This window comes from Vitis riparia, chromosome 18 (assembly GCF_004353265.1).
Source record: "Vitis riparia cultivar Riparia Gloire de Montpellier isolate 1030 chromosome 18, EGFV_Vit.rip_1.0, whole genome shotgun sequence".
Lineage (NCBI taxonomy): Eukaryota > Viridiplantae > Streptophyta > Magnoliopsida > Vitales > Vitaceae > Vitis > Vitis riparia.
This window is the reverse complement of record NC_048448.1, coordinates 699,245-725,834: the sequence shown is the minus strand read 5'-3', so window position 1 is coordinate 725,834 and position 26,590 is coordinate 699,245. Positions and strand designations below refer to the sequence as shown.

The 26,590-nt window shown below is 35.3% G+C and overlaps 3 protein-coding genes across 7 annotated transcripts; 2 read left to right on the top strand and 1 right to left on the bottom strand.

Moving 5' to 3' along the window:
- LOC117906106 (protein canopy-1) lies at positions 1–9,749 on the top strand. The gene is made up of 9 exons (XM_034819056.1): positions 1–126; positions 365–391; positions 6,219–6,298; positions 7,146–7,218; positions 7,485–7,542; positions 8,153–8,204; positions 8,347–8,371; positions 8,463–8,554; positions 9,315–9,749. Exons 1-9 carry the CDS (start codon positions 31–33, stop codon positions 9,373–9,375), a joined length of 564 nt encoding a protein of 187 aa, XP_034674947.1. The 5' UTR covers positions 1–30; the 3' UTR covers positions 9,376–9,749.
- Positions 9,750–10,110: 361 nt separating this feature from the next.
- Positions 10,111–15,267, bottom strand: LOC117906105 (probable protein phosphatase 2C 27). 4 transcript variants are annotated; one of them, XM_034819055.1, is made up of 5 exons: positions 15,020–15,267; positions 14,224–14,381; positions 13,197–13,388; positions 12,093–12,298; positions 10,111–11,155 (listed from the first exon to the last, which is right to left on the bottom strand). In XM_034819055.1, the coding sequence occupies exons 2-5, from the start codon at positions 14,347–14,349 to the stop codon at positions 10,597–10,599; spliced, it is 1,083 nt and encodes a 360-aa protein (XP_034674946.1). In that variant the 5' UTR covers positions 14,350–14,381; positions 15,020–15,267; the 3' UTR covers positions 10,111–10,596. The 4 variants fall into 4 exon arrangements, with proteins under 4 accessions (XP_034674946.1, XP_034674944.1, XP_034674945.1 ...); XM_034819053.1 differs by having other exon boundaries at positions 14,224–14,833; positions 14,992–15,134; XM_034819054.1 differs by having other exon boundaries at positions 14,992–15,133.
- Positions 15,268–18,308: 3,041 nt separating this feature from the next.
- Positions 18,309–26,134, top strand: LOC117906723 (glutamate receptor 3.3). 2 transcript variants are annotated; one of them, XM_034819889.1, is made up of 7 exons: positions 18,309–18,647; positions 19,236–19,616; positions 19,749–21,091; positions 21,188–21,465; positions 23,172–23,203; positions 23,305–23,711; positions 25,432–26,134. In XM_034819889.1, exons 2-7 carry the CDS (start codon positions 19,262–19,264, stop codon positions 25,906–25,908), a joined length of 2,892 nt encoding a protein of 963 aa, XP_034675780.1. In that variant the 5' UTR covers positions 18,309–18,647; positions 19,236–19,261; the 3' UTR covers positions 25,909–26,134. The 2 variants fall into 2 exon arrangements, with proteins under 2 accessions (XP_034675780.1, XP_034675779.1); XM_034819888.1 differs by having other exon boundaries at positions 18,309–18,685.
- Positions 26,135–26,590: the final 456 nt, after the last annotated feature.

The following is a 26,590-nucleotide window of genomic DNA, read 5'->3' as shown; positions in this document are numbered from 1 at the left end:
GAGAAGAGGAAGACGAGAGAGTCCACGGCAATGGCGGTGGCGATGGTGAGGATCGCGATGATATTCGCCATATTCTCAGTAGCTTTTTGCATTGATGATAAGTGCGCAGCTTGCAATGCCGTCGCGGTAAAGAAAATCATCTGAAAATCGATTATTTTGGTTTATTTATTTATTTATTTTTTAAATTATTTGAATATGAATCGGTTTTTGCAGTATGAATCACGCGATTACATTTGTTTTGAATATTCACACAGCTATGGGATCTACGAATTGATCTCAGAATTTAGAACTTATTAAGAACTGATTCACATTAATTTCAGGATCAATAATCCGAGACCTAACTGTTGTGTTGAATGATTTGCAGGAGGAGCTAGAGTTTGGACTTTCCAATGTAAGATAGCTATTTCTTCTGGCAATTTTTTTTTCCTAATCGCATTACAATCTTATAAAATTTATCGTGGAATTTCTAAATTTTCACTAAATTTTGGCTTCTTAAATACTGTGTTTATGTAAATTCAACTTGTGAATACTCGTCTGTTTTTAATTATTAGGTCCAAATAGGCATAAAATCCTAAAGCCTTCTACAGTTTCACCAAAAATATTGGTCGCCAGATTATTTCTTGAAATAAGAAGCGTCAAAATTATTAAAGAAGTTATTTACTATGATTTTTTTCTCAGTGATATTTCCTCTCCAATGTTGCAACATTCAAAACTTTAGGTCTTGCCGATGAAAAGGTTGTTTCCATGTATTTATTATTTTAAGGGATGAACAAAAAGATTGTGTTACAGGGAAGAACAGTTTGTGTACTCTAGGGTTTTCACTTCTGTCACTTCTCAACTTGATTAACAAAAGCAAGTAATGCAACTGTTGGTACACTGTAACTGAGAATTGTCTCTCATGCATTTAGGCATGCATTGTATGCATAGTTGTTAACTCATAAAACTTAGTGTATCGTTTTTCAATTTTTTTGTATCATGTATCATACCAAATGATGTATCGTAAGTTCTTTTATATAATGAAAAATATGTATATATGTGCATATATATTGAAAGTATGAAGTATAAAGTAATATATAATCAATTTTATGAAATATAGTAGGATATAAAGAGTTAAACTATATTATATTACATGAAAGCAATGAATGTTAGAATTTTGAACAGTTCAAATTAATAAAATATGACTTTAATGTATAGATTTATCACATAATTCAAATTAAAAAAAAAATAAACTTTTTGAATTTTTAGCTATGATCTTTAGTTCTAAATTCTAACTAGGCATATATATATATATATATATATATATATATATATATATATCTTTATGTGTCATTTTCAAAGTATCAACTTTTCATGATTGTCATCATTCCTTCTCCATTGAAAAAGGAAAAAAAAAAAAAAAACTCATATATTTATTAAAAAAATTTATTTTTCTAATCACCATCATTTTCAATGTCAAGAATGAAAATTCTTCAATATTCATTGTAAAAATAAACTTATTTAATTTCTAATGTAGTATTTGGCAACAAGAATATAGTTTTCATATAAAATTATTTTACCCATTTCTTCTTTTTATGATAAATTTATAATCTTTTAAAACATTTTAAATAATTAATATAATAATTTTTTAAACAAAAAAAATAAAATTGAATTTGATTTTTCTTAAATATTATTGAAAATTGTTGAAGATGCATGTATCATTGTATTATTATATTATGTATTTTATAGTGTATCTTATCATGTATTGTAAAATACGTTTTAAGATAAGATGCGGATAATCATGTATCATAAATTTTTAACAACTATGATTGTTTGTGCAAATATAGACTCATTAAAGGCTTGAAAATGGTGAAAGAAAAGAGGAGCATTTCATTTTGTTGAAATTGTTTGCTTGAATTTGTATTGGTAGTCATGCTTTATTGGAATCTTATTTTTTCTATAGGAAAAAAAAAACCTTTAATGGAGCCTAGCTAAAGGGTGCATTGAAGTACTTGTGTATATACAAAGGATGCCAAATGTCAAAAACCAAGAAAAGAGGAACAAAAGTCAACTTCATTCCCTTACTTAGAACCTAACCAATCAATAAAGTCTATAATAGACATTGATGCCTTATGTCATGACCCAAATTCCAGGTGACCCAGAACTCGACTTGTGACCTAGATCATAGGTTTGAGCGTAAGAGCTACTCTTAATCCTAGTTGGCAGTCAACCTAAATGCCCTATTTTAAAAAAAAATAAATAAATCATAGTTTAAATTTAAATAAAATTTCTCCAAACTTAGAATTTATCTCACTAACTTATAAATATCATTACGGTTCAATTAAAAAAAAATAAAAAATCAACAAAGTCTCTACCCAAGTCTGGAACAAAATCTCCTATAACTAGTTCACAATCATCCAAAATATAAACTAAAATTAATTAATCAACTGTTACGCCTTTTTACAAGCGCTTTTAATATATTCTTCTTTTTACTTATCAAAAAGCAGGTTCAAGCACATTAAAATAAACACCAAGACACTAAAATAATATTCACACATTAAAATAACCGTTCACCCTTAAACCAAACATTTTATTTTAAATGACCATGCATCTTATATGCCTCTTGATAATTAAATAAAAATGCAAATGAAAATGTAACACACAATTACATAATACGCTATTATTCTATGGCTTTCATCAAATGATACGCATGTGTACCTAAATGCACTCCCCATTTGGAGTCTTTCCAAGATAAATTATTTTGTCTTTTATATTAGAGATCTCGTTCCCTTCTTAATTCACCCTTTCTCAAACCTTTACTTCTCATCATAATTTTTTTTTTTTTTCATTTCACACCACCTTTCATCATTATTTTTTTTCTCACACAACCACGATGCAAATAAAATGCAATAAGCCCATATATTAGCAACCATTAATTTTTAGGATATACTTTTATTTTTCAAACATAACCCAATTATTCCCACAATCAACAACAATAGTTTTTCTCCAATCCATCGCCTACAAATATCATCAACAATTCTTAGATTAGGAGTAGCCCATAATTTAAATTGTGATTTATTTCAATAATAATAATAAAAAAAATCAGGGTGTTCAGGTTAATTATCAACTTGGATTAGGAGTAACATTTAGGGTTAAACCTTTGACTTAGGGTCATAGGTTGCCCAGAATTTGGGTCGTGAAATGTCATTTATCACCTTGTCCTTTTTGTCCAAATCAACTATCCTTTCTAGCAATCTCAAAAAAGAAACACCGCCACCCTTTTTGGCTTGCTGTCTTGAAAAACAAGGACTCTAATAGCCCCCTTCACCTAATTGCCCTGAACATCCACAACCCAAAGGCCCTTTGAGATAGTTAAAGCATACAAAGTGGGGAAAGAAACATTAAAAGTTGAATCAGTACACCAACCATCCTTCTAAATCTTTATTCTCCTTTCATCACTAACTACGAAATAAGTACTACTTTTAAAACATCTTCCCCTCTCCTAATTGCCCTTCACAACCATACCATATATCCACCCCTCACACTACATCCACATCAACCCTCCTCTTCTTCCTCAAACTTTCCTACAATAATTCCCTTTCATAGGAACTCCTTTTTCAAGGCAAATCCCTAACTTCACTTGTTAAGAAAAGTTTTGTTGTACATAGAAAACGTCAATCTTCATTTTCTTCTTTCCCAATAATGGCATGTTGATAATTGGATACCTTCCTACAACTTTTTTAAGCCTATTAGTCAACATCTTTGCAAAACTAGGAATGTGACATTTAAACTTCTTTCAAATAATTCTTATTCATAAAACTCCTCAAAGGAGTCTCACTTCATTCTTCACAAATTTTAAGTAATGTTGCCAAAAAGCCATGGTGAACCCATCTGGTGTTGGAGTTTTATCTCCACATAAACTAGAAGGGATGAAGAAAACTTCCACCTTTGAAAAAGGTACCTTTGAGCTCTCTAATTCTTCACAAAGTTCAAGCAATGCTGCCAAAAGGGGTAATCTCTTCCCTCACCTCAGAGACCTGATGCACACACACACACACTTCTTTTTTCCACTGAGACATTCTCAAACCCCTCTTTGTTTCAAGCTTTTGGGTCCTGCTTTGAACATTTTCTCTTAGAAGCCATAATATGACTAAAAGAACTGATATTATATCCCTTCCACTAGTTCTTCATTGGCTTTCTGAATCCCTCCAGTTTAAGCCACATATGTCCAAATCTAAAGATAGTTTTGCCCCTCCTTATCCCATCTCCATCTAGCTGAATAGTTGAATGATCAGATATTGGTTTTGGCAAAACACTCTACAATATGCCATTAAAATGATTTTCCCAATCTTACAAAACTAGGAAATGTTGAAACAATAATGAGGATAATTGTCTGAGGCAATGGGCCAAGTGCAGGTCCCTCTAACTAACAGAAGATCTTGTGAATCTTTGTAAAACAACTCATAGTCTATGAATGCCAAGTATAGTTCCTCCTTTCCCACATGAACCTGGCCATATTTAAGTCCCCATGGACTTGATAGGGATTGTTTCACAACCTTTTTAGGTCTTCCAATGCTGCGCAAACTTCTTCCATCCCACCACCCCCCTAAGCGAACCCATACACCCTAGTAAACACTGATACAAAATTGTCCCCACAACTCTCAAACTAATAAGAAATTGAATGAACAGCTACAATTTTCATTGTTTCCCTAGTCTCCATTGCTACCCATTCTAAAATTTTTTTCCCACCTAAGCTCTTTTCCAATTGCACTAAACATATGTTGCAACTTAGTTTCTTGCAACCAAACTTGGTCAGCCACCTATCATTGTCACAACCCCTTTCTTTTCTAACTGTACCATTAAAAAATTGTTTGAGGACTCCAGCTTCTGAATTTCATTTTCCATTTAAGATGATGAGACATGTTTCCTTTTCTTTCTGTTGGAGTTTGCACCCTAGTCCCCCGTCTTGCCTCCATCTTCTTAGAAGGGATAAAATCTCCAATCCAAACCTCTACGTTGGCATCCTCACAAACCGGCTAAACATAGCCAGTTTGTCATTTGAGTTAGCAAAGAGATCTGTAGTTGCAACATTCCCAACACTTTGCAACATTCCCATTGTTGGATGGTGAAACACAAATAGCCCACCACCACTTGCTACATTCCTAACACCTTCCTCCGTTCTATTTTCATGAGGACCTTGTCCATTGCATGTTTTGACAAAGCACTGTGTTTTCATCCGCTGTGACAAAACTCTTGCAAGAGCCCTCTAGCTTCTTGAACAACTCCCTATCCTAGAAATGCATTGGTAGCTCGACTACTCTCACCTAATCTTCTCTAGCATGAACTACTCCCTAAAGCAACCCCTTCTCAGATCTTTCTTTCTAAGAACAGGATTTTATCCTTGTGTTTTCTCAAAACCTTTTGAAAAGCCTTCTCTGCATAGGAACTGGCCTTAGACTTGAAAAAATGGGAGAACCCCTTAACAATGCCAAATGAAACTTACCCTTTAGATTCCAATTATACACAATCCACTTCTTCAGAGGAGTGAAATTTGGTGCTTGATCTAAAAAATCTCCCCATCTATCCACTAAACAATGCTTTGAGCCCTCCATTTGTTTGCTCACCTCCTTTTCTCACTGTTGAATCCATGTTGAGTTGCCTACCTCTATCTAGTCCTTTCTTTTGGCTGCAGCAAAGGACTCCCTTTTTAGAGAATTCCTCACCACAGCTAGAGCCTTAGCCTCTAAAGGTGGTTCATTGGCCCTATGATGCTGGACTACCCTAAGGCTCCTCAACTTCTTAACTAGGTGAACACCAAGGTTAACCTCTTTGCCTCCATGAGCAAACACAGCATAGATGAAATCACCCCACTCCATTACATTGAAGCTCAATTTATACCCCCTCTCACCTTCCTTCTACTCCTTTCTACAAGGCTTCCTCCCTCCCTCAGACTACAGGCTTCCCCTTCCAACAGCAACAAGAGGCCCTTCTCTCCAAACCTAATCCAACTTGTGAAACCTTACCCCCTCTCTAGAACCTTACCTTCCACCCTTCCTTGAACAACCTTTGTCAAGATTTAGAAGGACTTCGACTCTACCCTGAACCAGCCTTTTCCTCCTTTCATCCTTCAAATTTGTCCTTACAGTTTGATGCGCATCACTGGAATTTCATGTTGTTCAATTTTATCTTACTGACTTTTTTGGTAAGTAAATTAATTGAAAGACTTCTATCTTTTCTTCCAGGAAAAACCAAGAAATCATTTGGATATGAGACATCGCCTAGACTCTAAAGGTCAACGAAAAGGAAAGGTAATTGATTACAGGTATAGCTTCAAGATCACCTTTCATTTAACGTGGGAACTCTCAGCCATATGAATCGGTTTTTTCTAGACCCTCATTTCATTTTAATAAAATTTCTTTCTTATCCCCATCAAGTTGTCAACCTAGCATTTGTTGGTTGATTGCTGTTAACTTGGTAATGTGACAAACAGTAGTTCAATACATTTATGTAAAAATGGAATGAATATGATGATGTCTATGTTCTAATTATTGCTGCTTGGGAATGTTGTCAGAACTTGTCGTTCCATAAAAATAAAATATTAATGTTACCATGGAAAAATATATTATATTTTAAAGAATGAGAATGATGTAAAGGAGGATAGAGTCGTGCTTTCTAGTTTTGGGGGTTCATTAAACACAAATCATTTTGGTTTACAATGTAACTCTTGCTGGTGAAGAGTTCAATATTTGTCTGTTTCTGCATATATGTGTGTGTGTGTGTGTGTGTGTGTTTGTGTGCGTGTGTAATTTTTTGGGTGATACTGTAATCAGAGAAACCGAGATTCACATGAGTTGATAAGCAGCCAAGATTAAAATTATCATTAAATGCAATATATTTAAAACATACTTGGAAGATCAAGTTAATTTCAAAATTACCTTTTCTTAAAAAAGGAGAGTTGCTTTTATTTCCATATTGTTTTATAGCCTTGTTAATGTAGTTTAGAACTTCTCCATTTTCACTTTCAATTTCAGAACTAGATTTTGAAATTTGTGGTTTTCATCTCTAGTTGCAGATGTGTGTATAATATCTATTTTCAAAGTCATTAGCTTTGTTGTATTGTTTTTATGTATGGCTGATGAGTAATGAGTATATATCTGCAACTAATTCAGAGTCAGTGAGCTGAGAGTTGTTGAGCTCCTGGATGGGCTGTGTGAAAAGATGCAAGATTACACTCTGGAGAAGGTAATTCTTTTTACCACTTCCATTGTGTTATATAAAGTTGTAAATATGATTTTCTTAATCTGAAAATTTACTGTGTCGTTTGAACACTTGCTTGAGATTTTGTCTCATCTTCTTTGGAAGGTTGCACTGAGCTGATTTGCAGCTCCGGGAAATATTAGTGTATTTGGGTGGTTAGTTTAATCACATGACAGGTATACTTATGTAGCATGAATAAATTGAATATGTTCTCTTCAAGAACTGATATTTTTAGCACTTCATCTTTGCAGATAGATTCAACCAGACGAGAATGGGTCAAAGTGGATGACTGGGATAACATAACAACTAGTATGTGTTCTTTGTAGCAGCATTGATTAATTAGTTCACATTTGCTCTGGCTCACGTTTGGTGGCATAAAATTTAGGCCAGGGTGCTTACAATTAATATTTCCATAGTGATCAGTTATTTTCTAAAGTACGTTGATGAATGATTGGTCTTTTAATCAAGAGTGAAAATAATTAACTCTATTGGAGTTCACGATTTCTAAGAACCTTTTCATAGGTATTTACGAGTTAGTTATCCTCTTAAAGAAATTTCATGACCATATGAAAGGATAGAAAGGGTTTAGTGGTTTTTGCTATGGAACTGAATATATTAGATTTTGCTAGATTCCCCATAAAACATTGAAAAAGGGAAATCATATATGTACATATTTTAAAGAATAGTAAATGGAAACAGAAAAAAAAGGTTATCTATGGTGGATTTTTTTTTTCCTTGATGACTGAATCTATACTGACATATCCATTGTTGGTGGCCTTATTTCTATTTCCTGATATTCTCTTGAGCATCTCCATGATGCTCGCCTTTGTTAAAGATTTTTTTTTTCTTGTATTTGATGATGATGGATAACTAGCTAATGGGGTTTCTATTAAATTTGCTTGTTTTCATGTGGCGATAGATAAACAAGAAGCTCGAGCATATTCAAAAGATATATCATCTTATTGTGGAAGGTGAGACATGAAGCGAGTTAAGCTATTCCTCCCCTTGTGACCAATAGGTCATCTCCAATGGGAGTTTTATACACCAATTAATCTATTTCCATCCCTTAATTCACTCATTCTACTTGTGTGTGTATATGATATAATGACACAGGTTACTAGAGGAAACAGAGGATGAGGTGAGTTTCAGTATCCTTCTTAACAATTTCTGGGATGGATTTATCTTGAATATGAATAATTTATATTTACTGGTGCTAATTCTTCTTGTAGTTAGCAGACTTGATAAAGAAAGGATCCGTTAAAACAGGAGAAGTAAGCAAGGTTCTATGTCAAGATCTGAGCAAGCACTGCAGTGTGACAAGGTAATTTTAAATCCAGATCGGGTAATTCCACCTACTTCAATGCATACAAGTAAAACTGGAGGGCAAACTATGCCTTCGAAAAGGGATACATATCCTTAACTTTTTCAACCATCTGTCACAATCACCAACCACAACATTATAATTCCCCTTCAAAATGTTTGGCTCCTAGAGAGTTTGGAGACAGAAAATGAAGAAGAAAAATAAATCAAAAAAAGGAAATGAAAGGTTATAAATTTTTTCTCTTGTTTGGCTATCTATGAAAAAGTTGAGGGAAAGAGACTTAAATTGTTGGAAGAATCCACTTCCCTCGAACTTTCCTTGCCTACAAACCTTTTCTCTTGTTTGGCTATTTATGAAAATGTTGAGGGAAAGAGACTTAAATTGTTGAAGAATCCACTTTCCTCACCTTCATTTAAGGAAAATGGGGGAGGAAAATCGATTAGTATTTTCTCTCATCTTTTTCTTGGAATTGCTTTTCTTACATTTTTCCATGATTTCCAATAGGCACTCTTGAATGGACAAAGCCACCACTTATAAGTTATAACCACATAACCTGTTGGGCCTTTTGGATCAATAAGCCACATCATGTGTGGGGCTATCTTGGCAAACACAATTCCCAAGATTCAATATAAACACTAATTGACTAAGATTAGATTTTTTTTTCTCTTTTGTCTGAGCTCTAATCAACCACCTATGTCTTTTCGGGAAGTATTGTATTTTTTTGCTTTATATAGAACTTACTCCTTGTATCCATGCGCAGTTTCTCTTCCCATCAGGTGGTTGATCATGAAGATGATGATGATGCATCTGAAGAACTCTAAATTGCTTAAAACTGTTATGTTGATCCAGTGGGAAAAGAGATGCCAAACCAATTAAACTCGATGTGGAAGGTATTGATAATTGTGAGTGGTAGGCATCTTTACTAAAACATTTAAATTGAGTTTTAAATGACAATTATTCGTTTATGTGACTTGTGGAATTTTGCTTCTAATTATCCCCAACTGGTATCATATATTGAATTGTAACCTATACATGCTAAGTCAAAATTATCGAGGCATGTAGTTGATTAAAGAAAAGGATTAGAGCTGTAGTTTTATTCTTGTTCTGTTGGTGGCTTTTTTGGGGGGTTTATGCCTAATGGTGTAATGGGCACAAATATCTGGTGATCATGGAATTAAAAGAGAGGCTTCAGACATGAACCTTATCTGTTTTGACTTCTTTAATTGATTGTCACCCATATATTTATTTGCATAATTGTAGTAGGTTTTTGGAAACATTTCTATAAGATTCTAATTAATAATTAATATTGATTTTATTATATTTTGATGAGTTATTTGAAAATATTAGTTAATTTGTAATGGGATAATTGAGCATGATCATGTCAATTTTCAAGTGAATCATAATAATGTTTAGGTGATACAACAAGTTTAATGGGTTGTTTGAATTAGTTTCACTTTTATTTTGACATCATTGAACCCAATTCAATTTAATTACTGAAAAGGATTTCGCGGTAATATAGTCATTGGAGCCTACTTCAAATTACCTATAGGTGTGGAGATTCAACACCGCACCCTGCTTATTGATTCTTTATGCAAACCAAGCTCTGGAAACAATCATTGTAATCAAATAATTTGAAGGCATCTCAACAATTGAGTGCATATCTAGTAGAAAACAGAAAAACTGCCAGAGAACTTGGGTGGTAGAGAAATAGCATGCTTCTCGAGTCATCAAATTTTTTCGGTTGGAGAAAGAAACCTATGCAGCCAGAGAAATAAACAATTAGTTCTTCCAGTTGTTACAACACGATTGTATCTCAGACGTGTACATCACTTTGAAGGATCAATAAGGCTGAATGTTAGCCTCCCCCGGAAATCAGCAGCAGCTTCTCCGGGTGGGGGAAGGGAATACCCCCACAACAGTGGTCACTCTACCTGCAATCTCTTTGTACAGACGCTTTTTCAGATTTCCCTTTTGCCTTTTTTTTTTTATCATTTTCCTTCTTGAATGGGCACCCTTCTTTACTCGAACTATTTCCCTTTTCTTCAAGAGTTGCTGTCTAGTACACCCTTGAGAAAATTCAATCCTTCTGCCGATATACTCCTCCGAACACGTGATTGAGGGACCTCAATCCGGGGAGGGGGATCTGGGGAGAAACAAATCACAATAACCGTTAGATTATCACAGGTGTTGCGCTTCAGTGCCTCCCTAACCAACTCTTTTGAACATCTCTCAGGATCGTTGTGGAGCATTAGTTCTTTCCTTGCCATCGTCACAGCACACTGGCTGCTCATTACATCCCATAGGCCGTCACAGCCCATTATCAGGAACTCATCGTCCTCAGTTAGGAGGGTCTCCTGCAACTCTGGCTCTGCGCTTAAGGGGCAGGCAGAGCCTTTGGGCACCTTCATGTGCCAATCCCCAAGTGCACGTGCCACAGATAGTTGGCCATTGAGATAGCCATCATAGACAACTCCGCCAAGCTTCTCAATCCTTAATCTTTCAGATGGGCAGTTGGGTTTGTGGTCTCTGGACAGCTCCAGTGCTCTACCTCGTTTCCCTAGCACAGCCCGACAATCTCCAGCATTGGCAATTAGCATTGTCCTGTGAAGTGTAAAACATGTTATAGAATAATCTACTCCTGACTTCCTCATGCTAAAGAAGTAAGAACACTACTAAATCAAAACGATTAAGCCAGGCTGTAAACTTGATAACAGGCTACTTGCCACATCTCAGTTCTGGATGAGGTGGCAAGGAAAAAAGGACACCTCTCAACAGAAAATATCTTGACTTTCATTCTTAAATGTTACATGCTGATCAGCCACATTCTCATAAAAGAAGCTATGTAATCACTTACTAAAATAAAAGGGAAGAAAAGAGGTGAAAAGAAACAGAACACAGTTAAAAAAAGTTTGTAGAAAAATATGATAAAAGAGCTCAATCTTGGTGCAAAAGTTTAAATCCATGAGAAAAAAATAAATAAATAAAAAAGCAAGCAAGCCAATCTCATCAGGGTAATAAAACTTTATAATACTTTAAAGTGACAACATTTAGGCTCCAGATATTAATTTTTAATTATATTCTGACATAAAAACATAAGTATTATTTTTTTTTTATCTTCAAATTCCCCAAGGGCAAGAGCTTTGAAACTCCCAAGTTCCTGCCCATACGTGTTTTCACTCTTTCATTGTGTTTCTGGCTCTAAGTAAAATATCTATTCCTTAAAAAGAAAAGAAATTCTGATTCTACTTTGGTTCTCAAACTATAAAATTATTAAAGGAATTCTTATGCAAATTTAAGATGCACGGTCAAAGTAAGCTCTTTGTCTATCCGTAGCTGCTTCTTCATTGTGATTAGGTAAGTCAAAGGTCAGGAGAATCCAAAGCAACTACAGAGGTAAGTCAAGTGTTGGGAACAGAACCTGGTTAAAGCTAGTAAAAGTTTTTTGATGAAAATGCTTGACAGAACTAATCTTATATCACACCCCCAAAAGGATAGCAAACAGAATGTAGAATCAAAAGCAGCTTTAAAGCTTACCGACCTTCCAAAAATAAAGGCAGTTAGAGCAGTAGTGCCAGAGGAGATGTCAAGAGAACTGGCATCAGCAAATGCATGATCAGCCTTCACAAAAGCACTCTTAATAGCTTTTTGCACACAAAGTGGAAAATGGGAATCCTCAACAATGAACTTGAGGATGTTCTTTCTGACAAATGATGCTGCATCTGTGCCACCATGGCCATCAAACACCTGTCCACGTGTACTAATGAAGTTCATGATTTATGATCACAAACAAAGAAGTAGAAGAAGAAACTGTCCTCATGGACCAATGAGTTCAAGTTTAGGATTAATGACTAAAAACAAAGAAGAATCATGACCAAAAAACAACAAAAAATTAGTTCATGATTCATGACTAAAAAAAAAAGAACAAACAGTTCATGATTCCCAATTCACAAACATGGCCAATTGGGGTGATCAATACTAGATATTACAACCTTCTAAAGAATCCAAACTCACTCTGAAAATGTGTGGCTATGATACCTAGAATTATCAACAGGTAAGAAACTTTAAGGGACTACACCATTCCTATGTATATAACTGATTCGATAAACTCCCTCATGGTTTCTAACACATCATTAGCATTCCCAACAGAAATAAAATTAAAAAGAAAAAAAGAAACTCTATGATGACCCCAAACTTTGAATGTCACACGCCAAAGACTACAATGGGCATGTTAAGCCTGTAAAAGGTCTGAAGTACAAGCTCTGCGTGAACTGGCTGGTTGCCATTGGGAAACCTCTTCACTTGGTGTGGCCCAAAAATCTAATGGTTTGGAAGGGAATGACCATAATAGGGTAGATCACATGCTAGTTATTTTTGAAAAACTATGCCAGTCGGTCTAAGGGGAGCACCAATAAAATGCCATCAAACCAAAACTCCCATTTTGGGAACCTTTTGGAATAGGTGGTCCCCCAACAAGGTTTCACAGGTTGACTACCATGTGTACATAAGATGTAAGAATGAGACCCATTATATACACCCATCAACACATGGAAAGAAATCATAATCATCAATTCGAAGAGAGGAAGTAATATTAACTTTCTATTGAGTTAAACCTAAATTTCAACCAGTGATTTTAGTTGCGCACCCCATAGAAAGCTCCAGGGGAAGGAAAGTCTGCAGTTGCACCTAGATGTTCAATAAGATTATCTATACATATGTGCTCGTCCTCCATGTACTGTTTAGGTCCTCTCTCAGCACAGCTTCCTGATCGAAACACAGGTAAAAACCCTGATTTTCCATCTGGAGGGGACTTAACAATCATCCCAGTACCTAATTCCTGGACACAAATAAAATAGAAAAATTAGTTGCAATGACTTTCCCAAAATATTTTGTCTAAGAAAGAAATGATAAACAAATGTAAAAGAAATGGAAAAAAGAGGATTTTAGCTGCTTGTTTAGTTGCTTGAGAGATGAAAGAAGAAAAGAAAATACGGCAGCTTACAAGTCCTTGAGGTTCAAACAGTTATAAGATTCCATAACTTAAAATCATTTTCCACCTGGCTTGTCTCCAAATTTATCACATTTATGAATTGATTAACAGAAAATCCAGCATGATATTAAAATATAACAAAAAGAGGAGCTTTAAATACGATGCATAAAATGATAGGGTGCCCGGTCAATGTGAGCTGGACAAGGTTTCTGCTATTGTTTCAAGAAAAGAACAAAAAGGAAAGTATTCATACTTCCTCCTCCATCCTTGCTTAGCAAGCACAATGCACATAGATCTAAAGATATAGCTACTGGATCGAAATGAACATCGCAATGTGTACCAGAATATAACAATCTCCAGCAGCAGATTTGTTAATAAAGGCTTCAAGTTGAAGATCTTGAATACCATCAAGTGAAGCTTCAAATTTCACCTTAATTTGTTATATACGGGAATTTAATTTGTGGAAATGCACAGAAATTTAAAACCAAAACCAAAAACTTATATTGTAAGATGTATAAGATCTTAAACCTTGCATATAAGGTTTTAAATCCAAAAGTGACACTGAGAAGTGACTTTCAGAGATCAAAATTGTGAAATAAAGTATTTCCGATGATATTGAATAGAATCAGGCTCAAGAATCAAGTGTTAATTACAAGATGAGGTGATCACAAGGTTAACTTACAAAATCAGTAGCAGCGAGCAGCCTAGCAGAGCTTATGCAATGCCGCATAACTGAGAGGTGTCGCGGAGGCTTTCCATTTGTGAGTTGCTTCAAATTATCTGAATTATTTGAATTTTCATCTTCCATGACAGACACATTGACTTTGCTGTATCCAACATCTAATAAGGTAAACGGAGGAGAGAAATCAGTACCTGCCGCCATTTTCCCTTCTGATACATATATCAAGTTCCTCAAACTACTCTTTTTTTTCTTAAGTTCCGTAATCCGAAGTTACAGTTGCAACTAAATCAAGCATCAATTTCTCGTGGACAACCAAATTCCAGAGATCTGAATAAAACACCAAACTCCACAGATAGTCAACTAAAGAGAGCGATCACCAAACAAATCCGAATTCAATCTTGAAAGCCCTACAAACCTCAATTCAATCCCGAAGAGACTTCACTAATTTTCAAATCCACCACAACTACTTAACTATCGAAGACTTTCAATTATCTCTGGTAACGCAATCACAAAAACATATCCAAACCAAATCTGATGAACCGAACCAACAAACTCGTCCAAATTTCTCAAAACTCGATATCAGATTTCAAAATCCTTTTCACTAAATCCACTGAAAAAACAAGATTCGACGAATATAATCTCGAGTAAAGAACGCTAAAAAACCAAAACAAATCAGAAAATATCTAACAGAAATCGCAAGAAATGATTAGAATTCGAAATCTTGAACAATCACAGAGCATCAAACCCTAAAAAGTTGAGAATTCTCACGGATATCAATGATGATTCTGATGCTTGCCTTTCTCTTTGGCGTCAGTGATCAGAAGAAACCCTAAAAAGAAGGTGTCGAAAGAGAAATCAACCAATGGAGAAGAGAGATAAAAACAAAAGCTTACAGAGAGAAGAAGAGGATGATATGACGTCGAGAGGAGACTCGTTCTATCTGGTTGGCTACCGGTGTTTCCAGGTAATCCGGTGGACCTGTCGCTGTTCAAACCGGAACGTGGCGAGATGTGATTGGTGGCACCTCTGGATGACAGGATGGCAGCCAGTTAGTTTGATTGGATCGGTCCTGCCACTGCATCCCAGCCGTTGGATGTCTGCGCAATAAAATGGACGGTTGACACGCGGAAACTGCTCGAGAGGGTTGGTTCGGTAACGGCCGTTAAAGACGGGAGCATCGGATTCTAGAGGTACACCTGTCTCTCCGCTATTGGAGAGAAGTGGCATTCCGGCTAAGATAAAACAGTTCCCTCCCCTTGTTTCCGCATTTTGAACTTAGAAGGGATTGGAAAAAGCTGACACCTTAGTCTGATTTGTAGAACCGCGAATGCAGGCCGTCGGATTGAAAAAAGGATTGATCAAACGCACGAAATAAAGTGATAAATAAATGGCTATAACGTCATTGTCCACGTGTAATGAGGACACCGGTCGAGCGAGCTCCGACAAGTACGTCGAGTGCGTGAAATCACAGCTCTTTACTGTTGAAGTAGTTTTCACTCTGATCTCATGGCAGCGGTGATTATAGCAAGGAAAATTCTACTCATCATTATCTGAACGTGGGACAGGGGACACATGGTTCTGACTTGTAAATAGTAATTCAAGTCTTCATGGGTCTGGGCCTGGGCCTGGGCCTGGGCCTGGGCCTTGATGTGTACTGCTCTCGAATTTAATTCCGACTTGGCCAAACCAGAATCGAAGTTGTTGCAGACACTATTTTTGAAGTGCTTTTTCCTTTTTATTTTTATATTATATAAATGGAGCATTCACGTAAAGATACACTAAAAAGATAATGACAGTTATAATCACCTTTTACTTTAGCAATGGCGTGTAGTGTAATGTGACTTAAATATTTACTAGAATCTGTATCCTACCTTATTTCTTATCTATTATTTATGTTTTCTAGCCATTATTGAGGCACGTTTTAATTTTTTAGAATTTGAAAACATTTTTTGCACGGTAAGGAATAATGATGTGGTCACGTGCTCCCTTCTTTCCAAATCTTAAAATCAGCCATGTGAGTATTACTTCATATGAATTAGGGAAAGTATTAAAAAGAAAAAAGTCATATAAAATATCTCATATTTATTTGTAAGCATGCTATTTTTTTTTATTACAATGTTTTAAAAATAATAAAAAATCGATGAATAAATGTAATAAAAAACCATCATCAACAAATTATAAATTTGCAAAAATGATACACCAAATGAGATTTTTACAGTTTTCATTTTTAAAAATAATTACCATTTTTCGCAATCAAACCAATATTATAGAAATAAGAGATAAATAAACAATAATTTGAAAAATAAATAAAATTAAAGGGGCTAAAAATTCAAAGGCATCACACCCTCGTGCCCTAAAAGCTTGCACTTTCAATTAATTCTAAAAAAATAATATTATTATTTAATTTAATTCAAATTTCAACTTAGTTCTAATTTGAGGAGATAGTAATATGATAGATTTTTTTTGGATACCAACTTTATCCTTAATGAGCATAGTCTGAGGTAAAGATAAATGAATTCAGAATAAAAGTAACTTTGATAAAAATTAAATAAAGTGAGTATGAAAATTTCATATACCTAGTCACGTTTATTTTTTTTTATTTTTTTGATGGGGATAAAAATAAATATAAATCAAGTGGACAAGTTTGAGATTGGGGTGACCCACCCTATTATCATCACTCATCTCAATTTACTTATTCATTTTTTTTTATATAAATCATAATTTACCTATAAAATTAGATATTGGGGGCAATGAGAACATTGAGAAGGGAACAACAGCAAAGCGATGCCTTTCACTTTATTCTTGCCTTGACAAAATCAGTCCACACTCCGCACATCATATTCGCATTCCCCCATTTGCGAAGCTTCCTATCATTATCAATCGCGCGTTTCACATTACCGTCACTCCATTCCTCTCTTTCTCTTCAAATTTCCCTTTGAGAAAAAGACTAAAGTTAGGCCTGTTCTCTACATGCCGTTCCATTTTCTTTCCATGCTTTTTTCGTGTAAAACATGTTGCCTAGTTTCCGAGGGTACGTATAGTTTTTCTCTTTCTGGGAATAACAACTTAGAAACCAAAAAAATATATAAAGAGAGTGTTATTAGATTTTCTCTTTCCTTTTCATTTATTTTCAGTCCCGTGTCTATAAAAAAGGTGTATGGTAGTTGGATAAGGAGGACTTGAAAATAAAATATTTAAGACAATAAGAAAAGTACTTTATTCTATTCAGTCAAGTCCATTCATGATATGTTTCAGGAAAAATAATTCAATTCAATCATGGGGGTGATTGGATAGACTTTTTGAAATTTTAAAAAACACTCTAAAGAATTAACAAATTACTTTTATTAATTTTTGAATAAATATTTGATGTATGTTTTTTTTTGGGTACGATAAAAATACAACACCCCAAATAAAAATATTATTAAACACATATTTTTATTTTCAATTAAAATAAAATAAAATAAAATAAAGTTTTTCATGATATAAAATTTGATTCGATATAATATAAAATTAATTTAAGGTTTAGATTCAACTTAGTGGGTATTTGGTAAATTAATTTAACAATTTAAAATGATTTAATAATTTAATTTAAATTATTAAATAAATTAAATATATTTGATAAAATAATTTAATGATAAAACTTAAAGTAAAAAATAATTTTAAATAATAAATAAAAATAATTAACTTATTTTTAAGTTCGTATCTTCATTTTACATTTATCCTTATTACTTCAATGATTTTTTTTGTTATTTCACGACTTTCATTGTTACTCAACATTTTTTTACCATAATTATAATTTATAAGAATAAATATATAATAATTTTAAATAAATTTTATCAAACAACTTTAATATTTTAAGCCAACAATTTAAATATAATTTAATGTATGCTTCTACTTATAGGCTTGTAAGGGGCAAATGATGTTAGGTAGTGGGATCCCACCATCTTTTTGTACAATCGAAACTTTAAAGGAGAATCAAAGGCAGGGAAATAAAAGACTGGAAGAAAGGTATCAAGTATAATGGTAAATGACGAAAAATCCATCCACATTGCTAGACTAGCTAAAGGCTGCTCAAACTGTATTATCATTTAATGAATTGGTTTTGAAATTTTTCTTAGGTCGAGAGATGTAAGATATATATATACATAGGTAATAGGTTCCGTTCACCATATTAAGAGGGTCCTTCATTCTCTGTATTATCTCCATGGAATCGGCACAAAACGGAAGCAACCCAAATTGGGAAGATTGAGGAACACATACGGTAAAAGCACATGGAAAGCGGTCGTCTCTTGTCCAAGAATCACTGGCTCACGTGCATTGTTTTCTGCTTTTTGGGCTAGGTTCTGGGCATTTACTTCTCGGTTTATTGGGAATAAACGCAAGGCATATAGAAAGGCATATATATTTTCTTTTCACACAGGCAGGTCAGTGGCTGGTTCTTGTTGGTTGGACTCAACTTCAGGTGGGTTCTTCATTTCTTAGTTTCTGAGTTTGTCATTTGGGTCTTAATTGATTTTTCTTGGAAAAGAAGGATATGGGTATTTTACTAATTGCAAGGCAAACCCATCTGTTTCTCAGATATTGTACTGAACTCCGTTGGGTTTGGTTTATCTTCTTGTCCCATCAGTGAATTCTTCTTGGTTTTAAAGGCTGTACAGCTCATGGGTTCTAGGATTTTTTTGTTGTTCCTCTGTTGGGTAGAAGGCATTTTTTTTTCTCCTGAAAATTGATGGTTATCTAGTTGTTTAATGGTTTTCATTGGATATCTCAGTTAGCTGGAGTATTATTTTTATTTTCTGTATTATTTTAATCTTGAAAAATGTTTTCTGGAGTGGGATTTAGGTTTTAACAAAAACAGAATCTGATTCTGGCTTGTGTTAGTTGTCAAGCGGTCATTTTAACTCTTGAGTGTTCAATATTATTTTGAGCCATTAGATGGTGAGTCTCTGTTTGCTTGCTCATGTTCTGTTAAGAATGCTGCTTATAATAATTGTTTGTGTTTGTATTCTTAGAGCTTAGATGGGAATTCAGCTTTGTCATGAAACACTTATGCATAGACTGGTCTGTGGAGGCAGTGGGTCAGATTCGTCTTAATCAAAGCAAAGATAATTGTGCCATTCATTTAAAAATGAATGTGATTTGGCTTCTGTCATTGTTGTTTCTCTGTTTTGGAGTATTGTCAAATGGGTCTCAAAAGAATCTTTCTTCAAGACCAGCTGTTGTGAATGTTGGGGCGGTTTTTACATTTGAATCTACAATTGGAAGAGTTGCCAAGATTGCCATTGAGGAAGCTGTGAAAGATGTGAACTCGGATGCTGGTGTTCTCACTGGAACCAAATTTGTTTTGACGATGCGAAATTCCAATTGCAGTGGGTTTATTGGCATGATTGGAGGTACCTCATTTTCTCCTCCCTTTCCCTTGTTTCTTAATAGATGCAGACTTGGTACGCCCTAAGCAACATTTCTGTTATTAAGGAATCAAAAGATTCCAAGGGTGTAAACTAATGAATTATTGTTGATTGCAGCTTTGCAGTTTATGGAGACTGAAACCATTGCGATTATAGGGCCACAATCTTCTGTGGTAGCCCATATGATATCCCATGTTGCAAATGAACTCCAAGTTCCTCTGTTATCATTTGCAGCCACAGATCCCACTCTCTCGTCTCTTCAGTTTCCCTTTTTTGTTAGGACAACACAGAGTGATTTGTACCAAATGAAGGCAATAACTGAGCTTGTTGATTATTATGGTTGGAGGTCGGTAATTGCAATCTTCATTGATGATGATTATGGAAGGAATGGTGTGTCAGCATTAGACGATGCACTTGCGGAGAAGCGCCTTAAAATATCCCACAAGGAAGGGATTCCCCCGGGAGCTAGTGCTAGTCAAGGTGACATTATGGATATTCTTGTTAAGGTTTCAGTGTTGGAGTCTCGAATTATTGTTCTGCATGTAAATCCTGATATAGGTTTCAAAGTTTTTTCCGTGGCACGCTATCTTGGAATGATGCAGAATGGATATGTTTGGATAGCTACAGATTGGCTCTCATCTGTTTTAGATACCTCGTCCCCCCTTGCATCTGATACCATGGATTCAATGCAGGGAGTTCTTGTTTTGCGTCGACATACACCAGATTCAGATAGAAAGAGGGCCTTTTTATCTAGGTGGAAGAAGTTAACTGGTGGTTCTTTGGGGCTAAATTCTTATGGGCTTTATGCCTATGATACTGTTTGGCTGCTTGCTCATGCTCTTGATGCATTTTTTAATCAGGGTGGGACTATTTCATTTTCTAATGATTCCAAGCTACTTTCTATAGGAAGGGGTAGTCTTCAGCTAGAAGAAATGAATGTTTTTGATGGAGGAATGCTCCTTCTTAACAATATATTGAAGAGTAATTTTGTGGGTTTAACGGGTCCCTTTAAGTTTACTTCAGACAGGTCCCTCTATGCTCCTGCATTTGATATTATAAATGTGATTGGAACTGGGTATAGACAGATTGGTTATTGGTCTAACTATTCTGGTCTTTCAACTGAAACTCCTGAGGCACTCTACAGAAAGCCACCCAATCGTTCAAGTGTAAACCAACGGCTATATGGTGTTGTCTGGCCTGGAGAGACATTGTCAAAGCCTCGTGGATGGGTTTTCCCAAACAATGGGAAGCTATTGAAAATTGGGGTACCCAATCGGGTCAGTTACCGGGAATTTGTATCACGAGTGCGAGGCACTGATATGTTCAAGGGCTTTTGCATAGATGTGTTTACAGCTGCTGTAACCTTGTTGCCATATGCCGTTCCATTTCAATATGTTTCTGTTGGAGATGGCCATAAAAACCCGAATTACTCGAAGCTTGTGCATATGGTTGCAGAGGGTGTGAGTACCATGTTAAAAATCTGACGTTTTAAGTTCATATTATATAGAATATGGGTTTTTATGCCTAGAGCTAATTCTCTTATTTCCTTGTTACAGGAGCTTGATGCTGTGGTTGGCGACATTGCCATTGTCACTAGTCGGACAAGGATTGTGGATTTTACACAGCCATATGCTTCATCTGGACTTGTTGTTGTGGCCCCATTTAGGAAGTTGAACTCTGGCGCTTGGGCTTTCCTGCGCCCATTTTCTCCACTTATGTGGGGTGTTACTGCTTGTTTCTTCATTGTTATTGGGATAGTTGTGTGGATTCTGGAGCATAGGATAAATGATGAATTCAGGGGACCACCTAAACACCAAATCATAACCATTCTATGGTAAGTTCTTAAGCTGAACCTCATGTTGGATGCATAATTAATTGTGCTAGTAATATATATGTCCTCAGCTTAGAGTTCAGATAGGATAATAAAATTCTATGCACCATCGCTGTATGATAATGTACTTGTATGACGGTCCTATTGTCCTAATGGGGGGTGAGGTAGGAGTAGTATAAGAGTGGCTCGTTCATCGATAGGCCTCCCCTTATTCATTCTATAGGGCGGGGCTGTGGACCAACTATCCACACCTAAATGTCATTAAGAAGGATAACTGTATAATGTTTGGATCACTTGGAAGGACCATAACTGTAGAATGTTTGGTAGCATAGAGACATCCTGTTTGAGGGTGAAAGATGTATTTCTAAAAACTCTACTCTTGTGGTTTAAGGTGAGTGAGGGCCTAGCTTCTTTGAATTTCCTGGACCTTGTTGACAGTATGGGGATTGGCTAGTTTTGTTAGTGCTATAGGTTTTTCTTTTTCCACTCTGTTTGCACTGCTTGTATACTTCACATGTACATAGGTTGCGGCTCTTTTTTTTAAGCACTTATTCAAGTGCATTTATCCTAACTTGCCTATCAGAGAGAGAGAGAGAAAAAAAAAAAGTGAATCAAAACAGAGCAAGATTGTCTAGCACATTGTTTCTTGAGAATCAAAACTGAACCTATGAAGAACTAAATAAATGCATCAAAAAATCCCAGTGGGATTTTTCATCCTGGGTCTATTTTGTTGATAATATTAGAGGATATAAGTGGATCTTCCCCAAAACATAGCTGCAATTTAAATTGTAAGGGGGAAAAATTATGCAAATAACACTGATTAACCATTTCTCATTTATTAGAAAAAGCCATGATGCATTCAGTGAATAGGATGATTTCATCATATGTTGAGAATAACCTGCGAGCCAATAAACTTAGCAGATTTGTTATTATGTGGAAAATAACTGATCTAGAATTGGTGAATTTAGCACTCTGGTGTAGGTTGAAGGCTCCAAAAGCTCAGCAGTACAGCCAAACAGGGCATAGATGGATATAGGTTTATAAGATAGGACTCCCACAATCTAACAAAAGATATGGCTATGTTGTGATGATCATGATACTCCTAGGAAACCCAATCATAAAAAGACAAACTAATCATGAAAATAGAACAGGAAGTCTATTGATTTGAATAAATAGATCTGATTTTTTTTTTCTAATATCAGGCATGTACTTGAATATTTTTCTTAAATATTGGACCTATTGTGGAGGCACTTTCAATGTGTAGGATTCCAAAATAAAATGTCTAACTTCTGGTTGGACAGCTAAATAAAAAAAATATTCGAATTGGGAATGCTAAATTACATAGAGCAATTCTCTAAATTGCTTACCAAAGTGACACATGTGACAATCAGCCTTTATTCTTCAAAAAATTGCATTCATGTCATTGTCTATTTGGAGGAGCAATTTGCGGCACCTGTTAGTGTGATTTAGTATCTCTTTTGAATTAGGGTAATATATAAATTTATTGGTAGAATAGAGAATTTATCAGAAAATTTGGGAGGGTATGGACCCCTTGATCTCACCTTTCTCCACCTGTGAATTAATGCATTATTGATGATAATGCATAATCGATCGTTTATTAGATTGTTCAACTTTGTAGCAGGAGAAGATTTTTTTTTTTTGTAACAAATAACTGGTGTCTGATGGATCTCTTCTCCTTGACTTTGCAGGTTTAGCTTTTCAACTATGTTTTTTGCCCATAGTAAGTAAAACTCTGATCCTTACAGATACTTGATGCTAATGGCAATACAATTGAGCAGCACTCTTAAATTTATTGAGTTGGCTTGTCCTTTCATTTTGCAGGGGAGAGCACTGTGAGTGCTCTTGGTCGTCTGGTGCTAATTATATGGCTTTTTGTAGTTTTGATAATCAACTCAAGCTACACTGCAAGTCTAACCTCAATACTCACAGTGCAACAGCTATCTTCTCCTATTAAAGGAATTGAAAGCTTGATAAACAGTAATGATCCAATTGGATACCAGGTGGGTTCTTTTGCAGAACATTATTTGAGTGAGGAACTCAACATATCAGAATCTAGACTTGTTGCCCTTGGATCACCAGAAGAATATGCCAAAGCCCTTCAAAATGGTCCGGGAAAAGGAGGTGTTGCTGCAGTGGTTGATGAACGACCATATGTGGAGCTCTTTCTCTCAACCCAATGCAAGTTCAGGATTGTAGGTCAAGAGTTCACTAAAAGCGGTTGGGGTTTTGTGAGTATCTATTCATTTTCATTTCATCATTTTTCTTATTCAGGAAAACATGTGCATTATAATTCAGATAAAATGTTTATTCTTTGCATTTTCTGTGAGATTTGATGGGAAAGTTAAAGTCTAGTTTAGGTATCTGTGGAAATTGGCATTCCATTTTGTTTTCCCTAGAATTTGAAGGCGAAATAATCCATCTTCTGGAATGGAGTCATTTTGAAATACGAAACCAAGCCTTACCACATACCATGGTGGAAAGATCTTTAATAAATCTTGAAGCACCCTCGTTTTAAAAAATATTAAGGTATGCATGTAGTTTTTTTAAGTACAGCCAATAACACAATTGAACAATGCTAGATACCATGTAAAACACTATGGGCTGTTTCAATCTCCATGTATCATCTAAACCACCGATAAGGAAATGAATTGTATTTTTTCTTTGGCACTATAGGCTGATTCAATTTCTATGTATCATAGGAAATGACTTTCTTGTTTTTTTTTGGTGAGTAGTTCTGATGCAGGTTAGGCCTTTCTTCAAAATTTGCTCAAAAAGGGCCAGAAAATGGGAAAAACTCATTGGGCCCTTGTATTGGTACCACAAGGACAATTTTTAGAGGGATTATGGATACCTCATTGATTCTAGCCTCCTTGAATTTCGATTTATCTCAAAACTCAATAGTGAAGATGTATTTGGAGGTATTTTGTTAGTGTTATAGAATTAAGTATTTGGTTAAGATCCAAGTTATCAGGTGTTTACCAGGATACTCTTGTGGACTTGTTCGAGTTTTATTTGCAATTTTTTTTTATAAGATTTTCTTATAAATTAGTCTTATTTGTCATGCAGTGTCTTTTATTTGATTTAGAGGGGTTAAATAATTATGCTCTGTGAAAACAAGGCTCATAGAGACAAATGAATAGGATGGTTCTGAAAGATGTCTTCATGTTTTTGCCCTGAAAGTAATGGTCAGACTTCACTCATCTTTTCTTTTCTAGGTGAAGCCCATGTTCACTCCTCATTTTACGTCTGCATTTGGACAAAACCCTTATGCTGTCCTAAAGTTTCACCAACCTATTTTTGTAGTCAGAGCTTAGACCACTCTAACCCTTTTCCATCCCTAGACTCTCGTCCATTGCCGAACAGATTTAGCCTTTAGGTTAATTGGTTGGTTAAAATTTTCCTCTTTCATGAACTCTAAATTGATAAGCCATCCTAGACCATAAACTACTTAATTGAGCAGCCTCACTCAACAAACCCAATTTCACCAATGGACTCTTATAGCTATTCCTTTGTTACAAACCTAGGATAAACTTGTCCTAAGCCATAGCCCATGACCTACCAAGAATTGTATCAACTCTTAAGTGCAGTGAAAACAGATTTCATGGAAGATCCTATTGTAGATAAGCTTGGATGACATAAAAGAATTCTTGCTTTCAAGCTCATGTAGTTGAGATTAAGGTCTTATTGAATTCAGCTGGCATGAGAAAAGACATGCAGGAACTAAACTAATGAGAGAAAACCTCTATGCCCTGAAAATTTTCTTGTGTTTAATGGGTTGCGCTTTGTATAATAATGAATAAACGTTCATATTTCATTTTTAAGTTTGGGTATATATTTTTTTTCCCAGCATTATAAAACTCATCCTTTTTGAGCTTTTAGTTTTTACACTAGTGTAATTTAAAAGCACTGGAGCTTGACTCCTTCCTTTTCTTTGTATATTATTATTAGGTGTTTCCACGAGACTCTCCCTTAGCCGTTGACATGTCGACTGCAATTCTAGCACTATCCGAGAATGGGGATCTCCAGCGAATCCATGACAAGTGGCTGGCAACAAGCGCTTGCAGTTCAGAGAGTACTGAGATTGAATCTGACCGACTTCACCTTAAGAGCTTCTGGGGCCTCTTTCTTATATGTGGGTTAGCTTGCTTTGTTGCTCTTGTCATATACTTCTTTCAGATTCTGCGCAAGTTTCGCAATGCTGCAGCCGTGGGAGCCAATTCAACTGGTACGGGTAGCTCACGTTCAGGGCATCTCCAGACACTTTTCTCGTTAATGGATGATAGGTCAGGCCACACAAAGACTGGGCATAAGAAGAGAATAGAGAGATCATTATCAGAAAATGATAAAGAAGATGAGTTGAAGAGTAACCCAAAGAAGAAGCCAATACGAAATTCCTTAGAGATCACCACCAGCACAAGTGAGTAAATTCATTTTATCACGTCACATTTGAGTCATCATCTATATCCCATGTTGTAGATCACTCAACTGTCTGTTTATGTATTATTGAGGCCATTTGCTGTTATACCAATATCTGCTGGAAGCATTTTTCATTAGAGGGCAATAGCTGTTGTATGCATATCAAGGAATTTTGATCATGGCTATGTAAACAACAATATTGAAGTATATAATACTGATTTTGCTGCCATTCTAACTTTGGATTTGAATGAATACTAAATTGGAGGTTTATTTTTCGGCCTGCAAACACAACCCAAAAACGACATGAAATTTAATAGATTTGAGTTGAAGTTAGTTGTGTTTATGTCATAATCGTGTCAACATATGTAACCCATTTATTAGTTGAAGTCTTTTTAACTCATCGTATCATGTTGATATGATTCTTACTTGACATGTGCCCAACCCGAATTAATTATTAAATGCTTTTCTATTCCTAAGCACCATTTTTAATGTAATATTTGTGTTGATTTTATGCTAATTTAATGTAATTCCATTCAATAAAAAGAAAGTCCGATTAAAAAAATGATAAAATCAAATTATAAAATGGCCAAACTAGAGAGCATGACACCAAAAATTGAAATGAATTTTAAAATTTGTGTTGGAACAGATTGAATTGAATTCTCAGTTCCCTGATCCTGTTATCAGTGTGGAC